The following is a 13,583-nucleotide window of genomic DNA, read 5'->3' on the forward strand; positions in this document are numbered from 1 at the left end:
ATTTCTAGAAGATACACAAAATAAAAGCAAGTGGTCTCTAGGATTTATAATCTAAGGACAGGTAGAGAAAATACATGAAAATTTTAAACACCAGTACCAAACTGTGCATTTAATTGCCATGTCTGGACACAGCCTGCTGAATTCAGAAAGAGAGAGGGGTCTATAGGCTGATTTAATCAGGGAGGTCTTCACTGAGGAGGTAAAGTTCCAGGGGGCTTGAAAAATGGGGACAATTTGGATAAGCTCTGTCCCTAATAAGTCAGCTTCCCAGGGTAAGGGGTCCTGTATATGAATTATGGAGATGAACTTGGAATATCAAATTGAGGGCTAGATTACGGATAGTCTTAAATTTCAAGAAATTTGAGAATAATTTACAGTATTAAATGGCAAGGAATTTAAATTAACATCTAGAGCAAGAAATAACTAAAATTAACATACAATGAAGAATCTGGGAGAATGTGGAGGCTGGAGAATAAACTGGAGAGATTCCTATAACCTAGGGATAGCTAATAATTGTCAGAGGATGGTGGGTGATCTGGTAGCCCATCTACCCAATAATTCAAACAAGTTCTAATGCTGGCCAAGCATAATATTCTCTGTGGGTTGTGCAACATTTCCCTCAGCCTGACTAATGAAAACTAGATGCATTTGGAATGGAAGTGACGTGTGTGTAGATGAAACACATGTTGGGCTCTTATGCAATTCTGACTTATGTAAACTGACACAAATAAAGGAAGAAAGCCTGGCTTATAAAAGAAAGACAGGCATCACTCACTTAGAGTCTCCAGGCTTAGAATTTGAAAATGAAGGCCCTTTTACCATTAATCTTTCTGGGTTTTGTTAGTTCTCCAGGTTGGGCAAAAGATAGGCACTACAACATAGGCATTAAAGAAACCACTTGGAATTATGCTCCTACTGGTAAAAATATGCTCAATGGGAAGCCTTTTTCAGAAGATCAGTAAGTAATACCTTTGCAATGAAAAAGTTACTATCAGAAACAAAAGTCGGTAATTGTTATTCACCGATAAAATGCTAATGAAGAATTTCTAACCATTGACCCTTTAAGGGCACGTTTGGTATTAAAACTGCTTCCTTAGTTTTCTTGTAAGCATGGCATGGAAGACCGATATTGATAGAATCAGAATTTATTCCTGCTTATAATTGTTGCCACTCTTGCCAACATGGCACAGTATTTCAAGGATCATCTCTAATTCAGAGTTTATCATCAGTTTAGTTTGTGTGGCACTCGAGACAGAAAACAACACTTCTCCTTCCTATATGGAAGGTATGGCAGAGATTCTAAAATTGTAGCTGTGTTCTTGATTTCTCTTTTCAAGTAATTAGGAGGGAGAGAGCTAGTGGTTATACATGGGGGTTTGGATTTGCCATGTTTGTTGGCCAAAAGGCCCCTAAGTCTATCAGCAAATGCACAAATCCATTTAAATGGATAAATAATTCCAAGTCATCGGGATCGATGTAATGCTTGAGATGTATAGAGACCTTCACGTAGGGTTAGAAGCCTTTTTTTGTGGCTCAGTGTGAAGAGTTTAGTAAGTCTTGTAAACTGAAATGCCACATATATTACTTGCTACACTTGTATTTAATCCCTTCGTCACAGACTCCAATGCTCTCCTTGCCTATACCTCCTTTTTTGATTCCCTTCACATTTTCTCCAGTGTCTGAGTTTTGTCGTTCTAAATCAGGCGGTAAGGCTTCTTACTTCTAGTTTCAATTGACTTAACTTTTTTTTTTCTTTCCTCTCAAACTTTATTAAAGTTCTCTCTTTTTGTTTCTTTGTTTTTTGTTGTTTTTGTTGTTGTTTTGTTTTTTTGGTTTTTTGTTTTACAGAGAGTTTGAGTCCCATAAAAATCTGCAACGGAGGCAAGACAGGATAGGATCTGTTTATAAGAAGGCTTTGTATTTTCAGTATACTGATGACACATTCCAAACAATCATCGGAAAACCATCCTGGCTGGGATTTTTAGGGCCCATAATTAAGGCAGAGACTGGAGACATGGTTTATGTTCACGTAAAAAATTTTGCTTCAAGAATGTATAGTTTCCATCCTCATGGACTCACCTACTCTAAAGAAAATGAAGGTAAGTGAATCCTTTTTCCTTACATTTCCAAGCTGTTGCTTATGGGAAGTATGAGCCCAAGACCTCAGGGAAAGCAGGGTAATTATCAACTGGGAGTAGTTTGGGGTGGATGTAGACTGTTTATATCCAGTCTTTTTTCAATTTCTCTTTAGTGCCCCCCCTTGTGCAATTCTTAGGAAAGAAAACACACTTTTCACTCACAGTAATAATAATAATACAAACTAATGTACATTTATGATGTAATAGAGAAAACATGGGTCACATTCATTTGTACTTATTTATTTAGGTAGGAGATACTCATGAGCAAATGTTAGGTTGGCAGAAGTACTATTCTACCCCCACCTCCTTTCATTTCCTAATGGATGAGGATTAGCCTCTTAAAAAAAAACACTGACAAGAAAAATCATTATTGGGAATAGTGATGCCCATAACAACTGCCCGAGTGGCTTGCTTGTTGAACATCTGCCTTCGGCTCAGGTCATGATCCCAGGGTCCTGGGATGGAGCCCTGCATTGAGCTCCCTGCTCAGCAGGAAGCCTGCCTCTCCCTCTCCCACTCCCCCTGCTTGTGTTCCCTCTCTTGGTGTGTCTCTCTCTGTCGAATAAGTAAATAAAATCTTTTTTAAAAATTTATTATTTCCCAGACAGTATCTTGTCTCCTGCACATCTATACTCACAACTGCCTAGTGGTGTTAGAAAAAGGAAGGGAAGAAAAAACCCAACAAATAAGATTTTATGTTCACCATGGAGCACAGGGGGTGGGGAGATGTTGCCGGAAGTTTGCAAGGTGGGTAAATATGAGATGTTGGCCATGCTTCAAAATCTTCTATTGAATGTAAGACATTTATTCATAGTTATGAGGACTCTGGCCTCAAGAGGTAAAGATCTGAGGCAAAAATTCTAGGAAAAGAAGAAAGAAAGAAGAGAAAGGCCCCAGATTCAGGACTGGGGTAATAGCTTAGGGTAATGTAAGCTAAGGGAGGGCCACTCTTGGGGCTCCAGTGATCTACTTGGAGGACACATGGATGCCTCTTGTGCCTTATGGATGCCCTCTTGATGCTCCAAGTCTGAAGAAAATGTGGAAGGCCTCTCAGGAGCCTAGATTTCTGTATCTGCGGTCTAGGCATATAGTAGATACACAGTAAATACTTTTGGAATCCATCCATAATGGTAATAATAATCTGCAGTAATACTATCTCATTCCAGTTTAGTCTAGAAACTAGACAAGCTGGGTATTCAAGTGAAAGCCAGCTAAGGAAGAAGAGACAGGAGGCAGGAAAAGAGGAGGGGAGAAATGCACACTTGATTCCAAAACTAGAAATTAACGTACATTTATGGCTTACTAGAGAAAACACGAATCACATTCAAAATAGTGTTGCCCAATGGTTACTGTGCCCACAGTGTGGATTATGTTTTCTAGGTGCTCTCTATCCTGATAATACTACGAGCCAGCAAAAGGAAGATGACCGTCTGCAACCAGGGGCACAATACACTTACAAGTGGTATGTAGAAGAAAAGCAGGGGCCTGGCCCCAATGACAGTAACTGTGTGACAAGGATTTACCACTCCCACGTAGACACTCCAAGAGACGTGCCTTCGGGTCTTGTTGGACCAATTCTGACTTGCAAAAGAGGTAACATATTTTTAAAATCTCACTGTAGCAACAGAACCAGAAAAAGCGGTCTCTCCCCTGCTCTTTAGTGGAATTTTTCTATCAAATGAAAAATTTGATTTTTCATTTTTTCCTTTCCTTCCTTGACCTTGATTCTTGGATCAAGTAAGTAAATTGCCCTCTCAGATTCCGAGCACTAGATGGCGGTGGTGAGTCCAATGCCTCGGTTCAAGTCTGGTGATGCAGATTGGTCACTAGATGGTAGTCAAACCCAGCAAACTTCACTTGAGCCACCTTTTCACAAAATGACTGACCCCTTTGTCCTACAGAGAAGTGTTGAATCTGCAGGGTCGAAGAAAGTAGGAAAATGAGAGACTGTCTGCTTGTTCCTTGCATGCTTTGTTCCTTAGAGTTTTGTCTGTAGGTGTGCGAGATTAGGATGAATCAGTTAGAATTCCCAGTTTATTTTATGGCAAAAAATAATTATTGCAAAGAGCAAGTTTTGTTGTTCTTTATGTTTCAGGCACCCTGGATGGAGACACCGAAAAAGACATCGACAGGTCTTATGTTTTGATGTTTTCCATAACTGATGAAAACAAAAGCTGGTATATAGATGACAATATTAATACATATACTGAACCCGGAAAAGTTAAGGCTAGCGATTCTGACTTCAAGAACAGCAATCTGATGCCCTGTAAGATGAAAGAAAGCTTGCTTATTCCCACATGCTATAATTCTAACTTCAGTGATTCTAGTTACTAATTTCCTTCTGTTCAAGTCCGTATGCTTGAGTTTACATTTTACACTTTTTCACTCAAAGTACGCTGGTTGATGTGCAAGGCCTGCAGTAAATCTTGCTGGTTGGCAAAGTTTCAAAACATGAAAAGTTAGGGAAATGCATTTGTTTTCTAAAGTCTGATCTTGATCCAAAGTAGATGGTAAAACAGGAAAGATATCACTTTAAGGTAATAAAATATTATGGAAGAATAAAAACATAACTGACCAGGTATTTTATGAAAACCTGTTTCAAAAAAAAAAAAAAGAATGTGTTTCTACATAAAATTTTTCAGGAGAGATACGATCATTCTCTCAGTCACACATTCTTGTTTTCTTCTTTCCAGGGCTTAGCTTCTTTTTATTCTTTTCCCCTCGTCACTGACCCTCTGCTCTTCAGCTCACTTTTCCTCCTCTTACCTGTAATTCTTTGTGCTCCTGACACTTTTAATTATATACAATATTTATGGCCTTTTTGTGTGTGAAACACCAATCAAATCCCATGTTAGAATCTGCTTGAGAATAAAGCGGACACTGTGAGGTTTGTGTAGTGAGGAAATGCACAGAATGTATAGCATATGGTCCTCATCTACCATGTGTGAGAGATCAGTGCATGTTTGTTTTCTTGGCTCAGTCAGCATGGCCTGCAACTCTTGCTGTCGGGGTCATGGGTTCAACCCCTATGTTGGGGGTAGGGTTTACTTAAAAGATAAATAAAGAAAATAAAACATACATTTGTTTTCAGCAATAAATGGATACATGTATGGAAATCTGCCCAATCTCACCATGTGTGCTGAGGACAAGGTCAAGTGGTATTTTGTGGGCATGGGTGGTGCATCGGACATACACCCCATCTACCTGCATGGACAGACTCTGATATCTCGTAATCACAGAAAGGACACCATTACGGTCTTCCCTGCCTCACTGGAAGATGCCTTCATGGTGGCCAAGGGCCCTGGAGAGTGGCAGCTGGGATGTCAGATACACGGTAGGGATTTGTGACCTTTACATAATAGAGGGTCAGAGAATTTTCAAGGTTGCAACCCCTCACAGATGCCTTCTCTTCCAAATGGAGAAACTGATTTCTAGGGAGGTGATGGGATTGCCTTTTGGGAAGGTAGTGACAAGATCAGAACTGGAACCCAGGTCTCTGACAATTAATCCCACAATAATGAACATTTGTAGGAATATAGGGGTGTTTTGTTTTGTTTGTACAAAAAATTTTTATATTTATTAGCCAGCGAACCTTATAAAAAGCCTGAATGGCACAGTAAAGACTATCACTGTTTGTTTTTTAGTTGAGGAAACAAGTTTTAAGAGGTTAAAACACTTGTCCAAAACCTTATAAGAAGAATTGCCAGGAATATTGTGGGACTGTAAGTTACTGACCCAGAACTCAGGAGACCTCTGTATTTCTATTTATTTCTCTCTTTAATCACAGCCTCCAATGAATCATACAATGGCCAGCTATGAAGTCATTAATCTTTTCTATACTTAAATATGACCAAGCTCTACCTACCACGCAAATGTTTTCTCTTACCTTTCAATCAAAAAACATGATTATTAGAACTGAAGAATGTAAATTTTCTTATTTTGTACAAAACTGGGGTGTACTTCTGTGATCAAACCTGTCTTCCACGTCCCATACTTTGGTTAGAATCATGCTTCCCCTAGTCACTGAAATAACGACACATAAGTATTTATCAGGATTTCCTATGTGCTGCGGCCCTCAAGGGCTAGGGAAAAAGGAGAACCACTCGCAGCTACCGCAACTCGAGGACTGAATTTAATGGTAAAAAGTTTCTCACTTAGAAAGGAGTATCATTTTCAGGTGACAGTGTACACTCAGTCCCACTCTCCCTATTTGCTGACTTTGCAGATGGTGCCTTTTTCAAGCCTGATCTGGCCCTCAGCTCTGTGGAAAGAATAGGGTCAGCCCTAGGCACAACTGAGAAGCTTCTTAGGTTCCTCGGCTGATTTGATTGACTCCATAGCTTTCTCCAGTGTCCTGTGTCCTAGAGTGGGGTGTGGTTTTCAAAATTTACTTCCACTCTTTTTAAAATTCGTATTTAAATTTTTTTAATTTAAAATGTATTAAAAATTGTATTTGTTTTTTTAGTCATTACAAGAATAGATGAATAGACTTTGGCTGGAAAGAAAGGAAGGATGGAAAGAGGAAGGACTGAGGTTGTGCGAAGAATTGGGTGGAGGCAGTAGGCAGCTCAAGAGGGTGGAGAATTAGGTCAGCCAGCTGCTAAATTCTTGGTAACCTCAAACTGGTCAGAGTGGGAGGGTTTAGACCACAAAAATTAGCAAAATCAATAAAATATTGTGTTTCTTGTCTTTAGAGAGTGGATTTAAGAACGTGCCATTGGTCCAACCCTCCCATCACCGCCCTCTTTGTTCCTCTCCAGAGAGTAAACACTGGGTGTGAATACTATGCATTCTCACACAATATATATGAAAATGTAGAAACCAAAAACACATTGCTGTATTTTGTGTTTCGTTTTACATAAGTAGATCACACTGCATGTAATTTTCTGCTGTTGCTTTTTTCAGTCATCCATGTTTTGGAAACTTTTCCCTGACGTTCCTCATACATCTAACTTACTCTTTTCCACTGTTGTATAGTTTTCCACATTGGGAATATATCCTAAGTTATTTATCCATTTGCCTGCTGATGGGCATTTAAATTGCTTCCACGTTTTTTTGCTTATTAACAATGTTATAGTTAACATCTTTTTATTTGCATCTTTTTATGTTTTAACAAATGCTGTCAGTTTGCCTTCCAAAATGTCTGTCCAAATTCACACTCCCACCAACAGTACTCCGAAATCAAAGCACAGGATTAGTGTCCTCATGGAAAGGCACCTGCCTTGATTTTCTTCCTGCCTGCCTTCTAGTTAATATAATAACTCAGCTAATTCATTAGTGACTCACAGTAGTAATTTCATTCACCTGAGGAAAGATGTTTTTGGCCAAATAAACTCTCAAATTCTTCTCGGTAAAGACGCCATCTTCATCTAGGGACCAGTCCAACGGTGGTGATTGTTCCCTGGTAATATATGTTCCTCTAACATTCATCTTTGCATCCTGCTTTTTGTATTTGTCTCATACATTTTAGGTTTTTACACAAATTCCATAAGTAAAATGCCTCAAATTTCTCCGAAAAGGAGAAGTTGCAATACTGTTGGCTAAAACATAAAATACATATGGAGTAAGAAAAATGTTGTAGTAATGTTCTCTGCTTGGGTTTACTGTTTTTCAGTTAGTATGCAGGCCTTTTTCAATGTAAGGAATTGCCAAAAACCTTCAACAGACGTTCCTGCGACACATGTTATACATTACTACATTGCTGCTGAAAAAATTGTTTGGAACTATGCGCCCTCTGGTGTAGATTCCTTCACTAAAAAAAATTTAACAGCATCTGGAAGGTAATAATTTGGTGATTAGAAGTATTCTTGGTTAAATAAAGATAATCGAACTTTTTCATAATGAGCTATTCTTAAAAAGGATTTAGGCATCTTATCATAAAAAGATACCGATAAAACAAAAGTAGAAAAATAATTATATCAATAATTAGAAAATATTGAATCAAAGGATCACTACCACACAAAATTTTTCTCTAAATGGCTTGGCAGCCAGTGCAAAATAAAACATACTGCTCATATTTTTTCCTAGCTCTAAATTTCAAAATAGGTTTATTATATACAATGATGAGACACAGTGGCTATGTTATCAATAACAGAATTTTACAAAAATTCAGAAACATTCTTCATGTCTAATTTATACCTTCCCACTAAGATCTTAAGGCAAAATTAAATAACTGTCCAAGACATTTTTTATTACTCTTTTATTTCCTATGACATTCTTAAGTCATGTTTTATAAATATTTTTATTCCAACAACACCTCAGAATCTATTACCAGTTCCTATTTTAATGACCAAAAACTATGAGATTACCCATGGCACCAGGGTTTAAAAGTACACAAAAAGGGGTACCTGTGTGCCTTCAGCTTAGGTCCTGATCCCGGAGTCCTGGAATTGAGTCTCACATCAGGCACCCTGCGCATCAGGAAGCCTGCTTCTCCCTCTGACCTCTCCCCTCTCATGCTCTCTCTTTTTCATTCTTGTTCTCTCTCTCAAATAAATAAATAAAATCTTTATCAAAAAAAATTACACAAAAATTTTTTCTGGTAGTCCAACTGATATAATTATATTTACCAACTCAAAGATTACAGGAATTTTAATCCTTCTGATCTACTGAATAAAAGTTACATGTCAGAAAATATCAAGTTCTAAAATCATCAAGCAGTGTTTCCCCTGGTAATTATTTCTCTCTAATTTTCTCACAGAAAATTTGTGAAAACTAAGAATGTCATACCAAGTGAATATTTTCTCTTCTTACAGCAGCTCATCAATAAATTATTCAATCTGTGATGTGGAAACTTTATATAAAGGATATCTGGACTTAGAGCAAAACTTAGATTCAGAGTTAGGTCCAACTCTTATTTTATATTGTCTAAAATAAGTATGAATTAATAGATTTTTTTTCAGTTTGCTTGATTGTCCTGGCTATGAAATTCTATGATGTGTTAGCATGACAAGTCACTACTTCACTGCTAGGGAACACCTTTTTTCAGGGGAACCTATTTAATTTTATTATAATGAGACTTAAAAAGAAGAATGACATCTCTTATCTTACTATTCTAACATCTCAGCACATAGTTGTTTTAGAAATGATGTTTGTTGTTTGTTAACTACCCGGCTGGAAAAAAAAAAATTTTTTTGTTGTTCCAGAAAAAAAGTGTTTGGATAAACCACCAAGTAGACAGACATAGATACTCATATACATATACATAGATAAAAGACTAAGAAGAAATCCATGAAAAATGTTGACAGTGGTTATATGCAGATAGCAGGACTATGAAGATTTTAATTTGGGGGGTCAGTTTTCCCCTTATTTTTCAAATTTTCTACAATGAACATGCATTGCTTTTATAAATTACAAGTAACTTAAAACAGATGTATGTAAATTCTAGATGTATGTAAATTTCTTTTCACAAGATCACTGTTGATTTAAAAGTTCTTTGTGTATCTACTTTCTCTGCACAGTGAATCCCAGCTACATTTTGAACAAAGTACAACCAGAATTGGAGGATCTTACAAAAAGCTAGTTTACCGTGAATACACAGATGCCTCCTTCCAAACACCGAAGGCAAGAGAAGAGCACCTCGGAATCCTTGGTAAAATTCTCTTCATAGCTCTGCAGGGTTATAAACACCATTGACATATATTCTCTGCAATCAAAATAGTGTTCACATCTCACGCCGTTTTAGAGATTCTAGATGTCATCTGATAACCTTATGAAAACGATACATTTTTTTGTCCCCGTACATCCAATAAGATTAATATATTCACATAACCCAAAGTGACTTTCTAAGACCGCGAATCATCTAGAGCTCTTGCTGTCGGATGCATTCCTGTTCGTGGCATTTTCTCTTTACTTTGTTCCTAGAAAAAACTTACTCAAGTAAAACACCTGACAATCATGTTTGTGAAAACAGAGGACAATTCCTAATTCTGTTGCTTTCTAGGCCCTGTTATTAAGGCAGAAGTGGGACAGATCATCAAGGTCACTTTTTATAACAAGGCTTCCCTGCCCCTCAGCATTCAGCCTCATGGACTACGTTACAACACGAGCAATGAGGGGGCCCACAGAACACCTGGAGGAGGTAAGTAAGGCTCGAGGGAGGCCCATGCAAGCCACACCGCAATACGATGTCAGCTAGAGAATAAAATTCCTCCTCAAATCATGGTGCAGCCCACTTTTCGAGTCATAACAGCTCCGTATCCTCATTATGGCGGGAATTCCTTCAGCCCCTTCCAGCTGTCACCCAAAGTGCTACAAGGCGAGCAAGATACAGTCCTTGCTCTCAGAGATTTCACAGCCTAGAACGGAGACTCCTGGTCCTCGGTCCTATTTTACAAATATTTATTTCTTACTAGGTACTCCTCCACCTTCCTCACATGTAAATCCTGGCATGACATTTGTCTATACGTGGGAAGTTCCACGAGATGTGGGTCCTACCTCCGCGGACCCCAACTGCCTGACCTGGTTATACTATTCCTCGGTAAATTTGCCAAACGACATCAACAGTGGCCTCGTAGGGCCTCTCCTCGTGTGCAGAAGTGGAAGTCTTGGAGAAGATGGCAAACAGGTGAGTCATGGACCTATGTCCAGATATGCCTTGGTGAGAGGTTCCCTGACACAGAACAGAACTGCAGAGGAAAAGCAATGTGGCAATCTGCAGTTTCAGTTTCTTCTGTGTGCTGATTCTCTCAATCCTATCCTTTTCTGAACTCCAGACCTGTATCTTCTTCTTTTGCCCAATGAGCACCTACCCTAGCATGTTCTAGGCACCTCTAATTCCACTTTACTACTTTAACTCCTCTTCTCCCTCTGGACAACCACTACTTGGCCCTCTCTCCTCCACTCTGTCTCTTGGTTGATGACACCACCCCGCCTAGGACTTTGATCAGCAACTCCTTTCTCACCTCCAACATTAATCACCAGATTCCCAATACCACTGCCTTCTTAGAGGTACCATCCCCTCTTTCTGAATTCCTTTAACCTCCTGACTCCTGTTTTCACGTTCACCCTGTTTCGACAGAGCTCCACATCTCTTCCTTTCAAATCCAGCTCTAGCACTCTCCACACTCTGTAGTTTGCGGGCTCAGCACACCAGACCCTTGTCGATCCCTCCACATTCATGCCTCCTTCCCTGCCGCCCTGTGCATGCAATTCGTATTCTACTGCAGAATTAGCTTGTTAGTCCCTGAGTAAGAAAGACTAATTGATTTTGTCCTCTTCTCTCTATCAAGAATGGCCTTTCCTCACTGCTTTGCCTGCTAAAAGGGAGACATTTTTAAAACTCCGACAAAGTCCCTTCCTGCCTTTTGGAAAATATTTACTAACTATAGTGGTTTCTTCTAGTTATCATAGTTCCTTGTGTATGTTTCTATTGGAGCACGTACCCATGCAATTATATTTATTGGCCTTTCTGTCCCACAAGACCATAAGTTCCTTGAAACCATACAGGAAGTTTTATTAATTTTTTGTAACAACCACAGCTCTTCTCTGGCGCGTAGTTGGTGCTCAATTAATGTTTGAGGAATCAATTTCCCTTGTTCTTTACTCACAAGTAAACTAATATCTGATTTCTTTTTGGCATTTATAATTTATAAGGTAATAAAACCCAATAAATCTTCCCAAATAAATATATGTGTAATTGAATGTATATTTTTTAAATGAGATGTTGTACTAATAAGCATCTGTACGATGAAAACATTATAATCTCATAATTCTCATAGTACGTGTAATCTTTCTATTTATTCAAAAATACAAATACGTGTACATATTTAATTTCTTCATAAATGATAAAAATGCGACTTTCTAGAATTGAAAAAGTTTTATTTAACTCACTTTCTACAAAGCATCTTATGAAAAGTCAGTACAAATAGCTATGATCATACAGTTTGGTTTTATGAAGTTCAGCTGTGGGGGTCCCTAAAGTAAGAGCTTTATATGAAGACAGCTGTAGATAATTTTCCTAACTTCTTGGTTCTGTGATAAATCTATTCACTGGGATTCATGCCTTTATCCATGCCTGGATTTTCCAGAAGTATACAAAACACTTTGCATAGGAAATCCTGTATGCAGAGCAACTATTTGACTAGATTGTGTGTGTGTATATACATATATATGTCTATGTATGTATATATGTATTTCATGTCTATTTCTTTTTCTATTCTTATCCACAGAAAGGAAAAGACAAAGAGTTTTATCTGCTTGCCACAATATTTGATGAAAATAAAAGTTATCTCTTAGATGAAAATATTGAAACATTTACCACAAAGCCTGAAAATGTGGATAAAGATGATCCAGAGTTCCAAATGTCCAATCAGATGTACTGTAAGGAAACATGCAATTTACAGTATAAAGGCATTAAGCACTTGTTTAATTTCATTAAGTCTAAAGAATTACAGATTAAGAGAGACATACATTTTTCCCCAAGGGTTGGCTAATATATTTCATGTTTCTTTTAAAGATAACTTTCATAACAAAAATATTATCTACTAGGATGATTATGTTAAATTCAATTTATTAAATATTTAACAATGCCTTGTTGGTGTACTATGTTGTTTTAGCTATTATTAAATGTGAGATAGAATTATCATGTATTTTTTTTACTGCCAAATTAGTGGCTTTGGTGGGTGGAGTGTTTATTGAGTTAGTTAGTTGATTGGTTGGTTGGTTGGTGGGTGCGTGGGTGGGTTTTTGAAGACTGTAAGTGTAGGGAGAAAGGACTGGTCTAGAATCTAAAAACCTGGACTCTGATCTTATCTGTTCCAAATATCAGCTTAATGACACTGGATAAGTAATTACCTCTTTGGCATTAGTTTCTCAAATCTAAAAGGAAGGGATTAACTCAGATAATCTTGAAATTCTTACATGATTGGGCTGCCTTCTGATTAGTCCTTTGGTAAGTTTGAAGGGATGGTAATTATCAATGAATTAAATATTCTTTTCTTTGTCACCAATGTCTTGTAGCCATAAATGGATACATGTATGGAAATCTGCCTGGACTGGATATGTGTTTAGGAGACAACGTTTCATGGCATGTTCTCAGTGTGGGATCAGTAGAAGACTTACATGGGATATATTTTTCAGGAAATACCTTCACTTCCTTAGGATCAAGGGACGACACCATAGCTCTGTTTCCCCACACCTCCCAGACACTTTTTATGACACCCGATTCTGTAGGTAAGTGGAAGGTCTTCTCTTTCATGCTGAAATGTATCCAGATTATGAAAAACAGTATCTTCACATGCACTGAATATTGTTTGTATAGAAAAAAAGGAACCTACATAAACAGTGCCTGCTCCATGTAATTCAGAGGAACAGTAATATATCATTTCCCAGATCACAAAAATCACCTCCATCCCTCTCGGTTTTCTCTTCCTGGGCTCCAGACTCTAAATCAATCCACACTCCTCCAAAGCAGTGAAGATGCTTTGAAGCATTTTAACCCATTTT

The 13,583-nt window shown here is 38.0% G+C and overlaps 1 protein-coding gene across 1 annotated transcript in view; it reads left to right on the forward strand.

The window, feature by feature from the left end:
• The first annotated feature begins 803 nt into the window (after window positions 1-803).
• Window positions 804-13,583, forward strand: part of LOC132010153 (ceruloplasmin-like) — a 30,774-nt gene continuing 17,994 nt past the window's right edge. Inside the window, exons 1-11 of the mRNA XM_059388091.1 lie at window positions 804-958; window positions 1,849-2,099; window positions 3,519-3,731; window positions 4,234-4,404; window positions 5,230-5,472; window positions 7,753-7,918; window positions 9,599-9,729; window positions 10,081-10,218; window positions 10,493-10,704; window positions 12,308-12,458; window positions 13,098-13,310. Of these exons, the coding sequence (XP_059244074.1) occupies window positions 804-958; window positions 1,849-2,099; window positions 3,519-3,731; window positions 4,234-4,404; window positions 5,230-5,472; window positions 7,753-7,918; window positions 9,599-9,729; window positions 10,081-10,218; window positions 10,493-10,704; window positions 12,308-12,458; window positions 13,098-13,310 (2,044 nt within the window). The remainder of the gene's footprint in view (window positions 959-1,848; window positions 2,100-3,518; window positions 3,732-4,233; window positions 4,405-5,229; window positions 5,473-7,752; window positions 7,919-9,598; window positions 9,730-10,080; window positions 10,219-10,492; window positions 10,705-12,307; window positions 12,459-13,097; window positions 13,311-13,583) is intronic.

Source organism: Mustela nigripes, chromosome 2, assembly GCF_022355385.1.
Source record: "Mustela nigripes isolate SB6536 chromosome 2, MUSNIG.SB6536, whole genome shotgun sequence".
NCBI lineage: Eukaryota > Metazoa > Chordata > Mammalia > Carnivora > Mustelidae > Mustela > Mustela nigripes.